The following is an 8,466-nucleotide window of genomic DNA, read 5'->3' as shown; positions in this document are numbered from 1 at the left end:
TTATTTATTCATCATTAAAACATTAGTATTATAATACATTATACATTATAATACAGTAACACTCATCATGACAACAGCAGCATATCCTCACATGTAATTATTAGAGATGGACCGATCCGATATTACGTATCGGTATCGGTCCGATACTGACCTAAATGACTGGATCGGATATCGGAGAAAAATAAAAAATGTAATCCGATCCATTAAATATCACGAAAGCACCTCACAAAACTTGCAACACGCCGTAACTCGCCTCAGAACGTTAGCACGTCGGAGCAGTATGCATCACGTGATAGAGCGGCTGTGGCATGCGGGACCTGTCGGTGGTCTGGATAGCATGTGGAGCTTCGCTAGCAACCCGGCATTTCATCTCCGACAAAGTTATCCCGAGAGAAGTAAAGCAAGTGTGTAAGTCCATCTCTGAATGTTTGTAAAGCATTCCTGCGTTAAGCTTAACGAGCGATATATGGAGCGACTGCCTCTCTCCCTCTCTCTCCTGCTTCAATCATGAAACTGATCAATGATCAGCTGATCGGCTTTTCTGTCTCGAGTCCGTGTCTCTAGTTTGTTTTTGGCCCACTTTGCACCAGAAAGAGGAAACCAGCGGCTGAACAACAGCAGCACGTTTAAGCTTGATCAGCTGTTGTTAGAATGTATTTAATATTTCTTTCTACACCAGGATCTTTTTCTACAGCTGACGTAACTGTGCAGGGGCGGATCTAGCAAAGTTTAGCCAGGGGGGCCGATAGGGCATTAACAGGGAAAAGGGGCACAAAGACATACTTTTCTTTCTTATTCTCATTTAAAATGTCGAGCTTTTAATAAATATTTATCTGACACCCAAAGTTTTAATTTGATGTAAAATGAATAGAAGTCAATTACTGTATATAGTAACTATTAAGTCTAATATATACCCTAGTAAGCTATAGTACTTTTTCCTTTGGGAAGGTACCATCTGTGCAGTCTGCAATTTTGTTGAAGAAAGATGTTGAATCTATTTAATATTTCTTGAAAAATAATTGATTTCTGTGCATTTTTTTTCACACTGCATCAAATTAAGGTTGATTACGTTGATTAAGCATCATGAGGTGGCGCGTGAGGGGTGGTTCCCTATTTTTTATTTATTTATTTTTGTTGTTGCTGGGAGTTGGAACCCTATTAGTTAGGTTGCTTAATATTTACGCTAAGTACGCTTTAAAATACCAGAATAGGGAAGATGGTGTAGGTCTAAGTTTATTAGATTGATCAGTATTGCTGAACTATGAAATATCTTTTTTTGTATACAGGTATAACAGAATAGCTTTAGTGTAGTTGTTGTTTTAAACTTGAGTATGAACTTATACAAAATGCAGCAAGATATTTAAAAAACAGTTTTGTTGATTAAAAAACACTATATCGGATTCATATCGGTATCGGCAGATATCCAAATTTATGATATCGGTATCGGACATAAAAAAGTGGTATCGTGCCATCTCTAGTAATTATTAGTCTCTGCACTATGATGTATGTTTTTCTTCCACATTATAAACATTCGAGGCCGTCTGAGCATTGAGTGTTCACGCTGTATGAAGCCTGCAGGTAAAAATACACCAGTCAGCTCATGAAACATCCAAAACCTGGATTTTTAACCAGAGTGAGATCCACGAGTATCAATTCTAACAAAAATAGACTGTTTGTGAGAGAGACTCACCTGGTCTCTGATTGTAAAGCATTCAGCTCCATCTTGGTTCATTTTTCAAGTCAAGTTGCTTTACTGTCATTTCAACCACGTACAGTGGTGCAGTACACAGTGAAATGAGGTGACGTTCCTCCGTACCAGGGTGCTACATATGACACACAATCAACACAGGACTACATAAAGTGCAAGTGTGTAGAAGTTGCAAAAAAACAAACGAAGACAGTGAAACACCAGACAGAACAGAAAATACAGACACAACACTGCAACAGAAAAGTGCAACAATGACAGCGGCTTCTGCAGAAGACTGAGCATTGTGGAAAAGTACCTTGGTGTATGAAGGTGTGCATGTGTTTGTGTCCAGTCACTGAGTGTTCAGGAGTCTGACGGCTTAGGGGAAGAAACTGAACGGTAGTCTGGTCGTGAGGGCCCGGATGCTCCAGTACCTCTTTCCAGAAAGCAGTAGGATGAAGAGTGTGTGTGAGGGGTGTCCGATACGGTGCAGTTACCATACCAGACGGTGATAGTGGGAAGGTTGTTCCACAAATTAGGTGCAACCAGGGCAAATGCACGCTCACCTCTGGTCTTAGGCCGAGATCTAGGCTGTACCAAGAGTAATTGGGCTGATGATGTGAGGGCTCTCCCAGGGGTGTATGGTCTAAGGAGCTCAACAAGATAGCTAGACACTGTATGGTTTATGATTTTAAAGGTGAGCAGCAATACTTTCATTAAACTTGGTATTTGATAGGGAGGAAGTGCAAATCAGCAAGGACAGGAGTGAAAGAGGCAAACCTGCCAGTTGCAGTCAGAAGGCGTGCCGCAGCATTTTGGACAAGCTGCAATCTATGGAGCAGACTGGAGACAGAAGTAGAGGGAATTACAGTAATCCAATCAGAAGGTCACAAAGGCATGAATCAGCTTCAAGATCCTTGTGTGTTACATAATGCTTAGCCTTAGAAATAAGAAGCAGTGGGTAAAAGCTAGATTTGACTGCAGAGGATAGTTGTCTATCAAGTTTGAAAGAGCTATATCACAGAACACCTAGATTACTAACAGTGTCAGAGAGCAAAGTGGCAAAGGATCAGCCAGCTGGCCCCGGGAGACATGACTGTGAAGAAGCCTGTCCATTCTCTGGCTCTTCTTTCCTCCGTTTCCATTTGCAGTCTCATGCCCTCTCTTATTAAGTCCAAGAATTCATCCTTCCTGTCTGTCTTTTGTCCACTCTTGGCTGCAGCTGGCCCACTGCTGAACTGGGCCTGGAGTGTCCTCCTGGATGGAGACAATTAGGACTGGAGCCTGGTAGAAGGCTCTGTCCTAACACCTCATCCATAAGGACAAACCAGCACCATTTAGCAGCCGTGGGCTTCCCACTCACTCCCTCGCCTGACCCTGGATACTTGCAATCCTAACAGCAGAGGAAATCACAAGTGGCAATGGACAAAAACAGCAACAGTACAGGTTTACACGAATAAGTTCAAAAGACTAGAGTTAACAATACATATTTTAACACTACTGTACATACTTTGTTTTGTTTTGTTGGCCTGCAAAGGGGTGATTTTTCCCACCAGGCCCATCTTCATAAGAATTGCCCTAACAGACAGAATATAAGAGAACATCCCACTCATGTTAGTCCCTGAACAGCATCCACAGCAAACTGTACTAAATTAGGACCACAAGACCAAAAACATCACTCTGCCTCACACGTAACAGAGTAAGAACTGCATACTATTGCTGCACCTGCAGCCCACAGTGGTGAAAAGGTGTTCGTTGTCTCGCTGGAGTTTAATAAACTCGCCGTCTGCTCCTTGCTATCTAAAATATAACAGGACACAGGCGTAGATTCTCAATCATCTCACACTTCTGATGATCAGCTGTTTGACGTTTATTCAGCTGTGTGAAAACTATAAGTTACTATAACAAACCGATTTACTCAGGAACAAATGAAACACTGAAAAAAGCCAAACAATAACATGTTTAAGTTATCTAAGTGACTCATGTATCATGTTTAACCTGAGTAGTGAAAGACCGCGGGGGGTTAAAGAACAAGGAGTTCGCTGTTCTCACGGCTCTACTGAGCCTTGCCCCCGGCTAGCTATTGAGCTGGTGGGTAACAGACGTCTCAGAAAACGTCGGAGCACTTTTGCAAATATGCTGTGTCTTGATAAACTGAGCAGATATTTGAAGTTTACACACCCACATTCTCACCTGAAAATATTTTAAACGTTTATTTTGTGACCCAGAAGGAGTAATGAGAGTAATATTAAAACTAACCTTTATGTTAAAACCAGCGGCACTGTGCAGTTACAGTCACGTAAGTTTAATGAATGTAAAATAAATCACCTTAATATTTAAAATGAAACTTCCATTAACTTTAATATCTTAACAATAACAATTTCTACCGTCTCTGTAGCTGCTGCCATCGTTAGAAACTGAACTGGCTAGGCAGCGCTATGAATTCTGGGATAGGTTGGGCCACAAAGTACACACCTGACCCATGCTTCGAATCAGGGGAAATGAAGGCCGCATTTGGAGCAGCCTTCATCGCCTGGCTGTGACGTGATCGGCCTTCAAATGCCTCTGGAGGATGAGGCCCCTGACTTGGGACACAGCTAATGTTAGACCTCATGTGGCTGGAGCGTGTCAGCAGTTCCTGCCAGACGAAGGTGTTGATGATATGGACTGGCCCACTCGTTGAGCACATCTGGGACATCATGTAGGTGTGTTGCACCACAGACTGTCCAGGAGTTGGTAGATGCTTTAGTCCAGGTCTGGGAGGAGATCCCTCAGGAGAACATCCGCCACCTCATCAGGAGCATGCCCAGGTGTTGTAGGGAGGCCACACACACACTGCTGAGCCTCATTTGGACTTGTTTTAAGAACATTGCATCAAAGTTGGATCGGCCTGTGTTTTTCCACTTTCATTTTGAGTGTGACTCCAAATCCAGACCTCCATGGGTTGCTAAGCTTGATTTCCATTGAAAATGTTTGTGTGATTTTGTTGTCAGGACATTCAACTAAATATCAACTATCAACAATCTAACTAAGTATTTAATAAGAATATTTCATTCGTTCAGATCTGGGATCTAGTTTTGTGAGCTTTAACCTGAGATTCTGGCATTTCTGGCAAAATACATTTATATTTAAAAACTGATTCAGGATTTAATGAATCAATATCACTTTATTCAAGCTAAAATCGATTATCGAAACCCAGGTTAACTGGAGTACAGCTGCTTATGTTTAGCATTCACTCTGAGGAGAAGAGAGGGTTAAGGGTTATATCAAAAAAATGTAATACTTTTAAACCAACTTTAATTAAATTAACGTAAAACTGGAATAATCCAGAGAATATCCATTTTTGAATTTAGAAGGTGAAAAGCTTAAAAATAGGATTTAAGAAGAGGAAGCACAAGGAAATTAATTCAAAATGCACAAAACATGAGACGAATGAAAATTGGAAAGGGAATAAACAAACATGCAGACTGAGAGGGAGGTTTAAAAGGAGTCAGTGGCTCGTTTCAGCCCTCACCTGTCAGCAGACAGCATCTCAGCAGCCGCCCTCTGTCTAATTCAGACAATAGTTGAACTAAATTGTTTCCATTTTTGTTTGTTTTTTCACTCTTTTTAGTATTTTTTTCATTTGTTTTTAAAAAAGTATTATTACTTACACAACAATGGGTGTTTGTGTGTTATTTTTACAGATTATTATGTGAAACTCAGCTGGTAGTGAAGAAAATAGACCTGAACTGCACGTTTGATTGACTTATTGAGGAAGACGGTGCCTTCAGGAGCATCTGGGAAAATCCATATTTAAGCACTGAGTCTACCTCAGAGTTTAATGGAACATTTACATTTTAAAGAAGCATCAGGAACAGCGACAGCATGCAGCCAGCGTCAGTGCGCAGAACCGATTACTGATCATCACAACATCTGTCACGCATCCACTCTTTAACAGTCATTTACCCAGCATTCATTGGACATGAACAACCCTGATTCTATTTCAAGGTCACTAACACATCACAGTCACCATGGTAACAGTTAGTTTCTATACAAGTGTACAAACATCAGACAGTGTGAGGGACAAATTCCACTAGTCAAACAGAAGCGATGTCAGCGACCAATCAAAGAGGACTTCCAGTTAAATCAGGAAGTAGAAATTAGCGCCCATGATGATGATTGGTTTGTGCACTCAGACTTTACAGCCTTCGGGAGGCTGAAGATCTCCAGGGTTCAGATGTCTTTGAGAGGGTCTCATCAGCTGATGACACTGTGTGTGTTGTCACTTCTTCATCTTGTTCTGTCGGTCCAGAAACTTTTGTCGTCTGTCGACTGGAATCTCATCCAGGCTGATTCCATGGTTGCTGGCCCTGACAGAGAGACGGGTGGAGAGCGAGTTTCAGTTTAATGATTACTTTATTGGTAATCGATAATGACCGCTGTGTGTTCTTACCCTCCGGCGAGGTCTGGAGGAACAGGAAGAGGTTTATTAAAATCTTCTCGACCCATCAGCCAGTACGTGTCCTCTGTGCCCTTAACCTGCAACACAAGCATCCAAACATCAACGAGTCCCACCACGGACTGGCATCAGGCTGACTAACTGTGGACAGGGTGGGATCTGGACCAGACTCTGAACCTGTCAGACTGGACTACAGTAAACCTGAGGGTAATAACCTGACTTTTGATAAGGTTTTATAAACCATCCATTCTCTTTCATCCTCATCAGGGTCGCAGGGGTGGGGCAGGGTACACCCCGGACAGGTCGCCAGCCTGATTCAAGGCTAAGCTTCGTGGTCACACCTATGACCAGTTTAGATTCTCCAATTAACATAACCTCACTAATTGCATGTCTTTGGACTGTGGGAAGCCACAGTACCCAGTACACAGAAAGGCCCTGGCAGGGGGTGGGATCGAACTCAAGACCTCCTTTATGTGAAGCAACAGTGCTAATACCCGAGCCAGCGTGCTGCCTTTATCACCATTGTGTGTGTTTTCTAACAGCATCCACAGCTACTGCATCATGCAATTACATTTGGATTTGCTTCAGGTCTGTTTAGATTGGCATACCTGTGCCTTCCGGGTGTCTATGTGGTATCCCACTTTCAGACTGGTCAGGACTTTGACCGTACTCAGACTGATGTGGATCCTGTAAGCTGCAGACCACAAACACATCGTCACACCACAACTCAGGAGGAAGCTAGTGATTCTGACATAATTTAAATGCAGACAGGAGAGACATCAGGGTGGTCTCTCAGTGATCCAACCATTGATCAAAGATTTTACTTACGTAGCCCAGAGGACTCCATGAGTGAGGCCGTGGTCACCGTGTCTCCAAAGAGACAGTACCTGGGCATCTTGAGTCCAACCACACCTGCTACCACGGGACCTGAAGACAGGAAGGGCCAGACCTTTACCTGGCACTAACACCACTGTCAACCTCAGGAACCATTATTACCATACTTTAATCAGAGATGTAGGGTTACATTCAAACTAGCTGGGAACAAAAATACACTACCAGTCAAAGGTTTGGACACGCCTTCTCATTTAATGGTTTTTCTTTATTTTTACTACTTTTGACTGTAGATACAAACTCAAGACCTCATGTATATGAAGCACGACAAATGGAATTATGTAGCAAAGAAAAAATTGATTAACAAGTTTAAATATGCCCAGAAAGTTGATTATGTTCAGCTGGATGTAGGATGAAGTGTTTTCAGTGTGAGAAATGCTTTGTCACTTCTTCAGTCTCAGCTTTCTCCAACCTTATCAACAGTCCATCTGCACAGTAACTGAAACCAGCATGAATGAACAATGACCCAGTTGTGTTCTGTACATGTTTATTCCTCAATGCACATCACCAACAGACCCCAGTCAGGAACCAGTCCCATTTTTAAGTTGGCGGGGCAAGATTGCCGATGCCGTGCAGGTGTGTCCACCTTCCCTGCACAGCACCGCAGGCCACGCCCCGCCAAATACCCCCATCGCCCGACTGAGGCTGGGGAGCCACCCGGCTGGCGCGGCCCCCCGTGCGACGCCTCTGCCTCCAGCAGGCACAGCCCCTCTCGCCCCTCGTCCACCTCTGGCTTATGAGGCTCCTCCACCACTCCCGGCAGGAGCAGCCCACATGACAATGTGAATATTAATGTGAAAAACCATTAAACTGTTTTGTCCAAAACTGGTACTGTAATCCAGTCTGACTGGTTCAAATATCATTCCCATCCTTGTGGTCTGAGCACCAGCTGCTGATGAGGCAGGACTTGAGCCAGCCCTGAGGTCTCCCAAAACAGTTCTGTCAACAGACACTTCTACTCACTACTCCCGACATTTCTAAATCTTTCAGCAGTTGCCCACAGACGTCGAGCTTCACTAATCTCATCCACACGTGTCCACAGTAAGAGTGACTTACACCTGAGACACACTGAACATACTCTGGATTCTTCAGATGAGGAAAGCTGATAGTATAGTAGTTACACTGATAAATGAACCCTCTCCTGACGTCCTGGTACTGAATGAGCAGATAACGGTCGACAGGTGTACCTGAGTGCAGTCCGATGCGGATTTTGACTTTAATCTCGGGCATGTGTTTGATCTTAAAGTTTCCTATCGAGTGCAGGATGTCCAGAGACATGTTGGCCACTTCAGCTGCGTGTCGATTCCCATTCCTGTTGGGAACACCTGAAGCCACCATGTAGGCATCTCCAATAGTTTCCACCTATAACAAAACCAGAACCATATTTCATGTGTCTTTGTTCAGATCATCCAGAAATTAAGAGAAATCTTCACTGTTTAGGTCAGAC

General features: G+C 43.2%; 1 protein-coding gene across 1 annotated transcript in view; it reads right to left on the bottom strand.

The window, feature by feature from the left end:
• Positions 1-253: 253 nt before the first annotated feature.
• Positions 254-8,466, bottom strand: part of LOC146577990 (retinal guanylyl cyclase 2-like) — a 28,897-nt gene continuing 20,684 nt past the window's right edge. The window contains exons 20-24 of the mRNA XM_085256259.1: positions 8,207-8,381; positions 6,957-7,055; positions 6,737-6,822; positions 6,123-6,208; positions 254-6,039 (exon numbers count right to left, since the gene is read on the bottom strand). Coding sequence (XP_085112385.1) covers positions 5,952-6,039; positions 6,123-6,208; positions 6,737-6,822; positions 6,957-7,055; positions 8,207-8,381 — 534 coding nt within the window. The 3' untranslated portion in view covers positions 254-5,951. The remainder of the gene's footprint in view (positions 6,040-6,122; positions 6,209-6,736; positions 6,823-6,956; positions 7,056-8,206; positions 8,382-8,466) is intronic.

This window comes from Mchenga conophoros, linkage group LG3 (genome assembly GCF_057382185.1).
Source record: "Mchenga conophoros isolate Kocher_MC1m ecotype Shallow Benthic linkage group LG3, M_conophoros_male_GT1.1, whole genome shotgun sequence".
NCBI lineage: Eukaryota > Metazoa > Chordata > Actinopteri > Cichliformes > Cichlidae > Mchenga > Mchenga conophoros.
The sequence above is the reverse complement of the archived record's forward strand: the minus strand, read 5'-3'. Positions and strand labels throughout refer to the sequence as shown.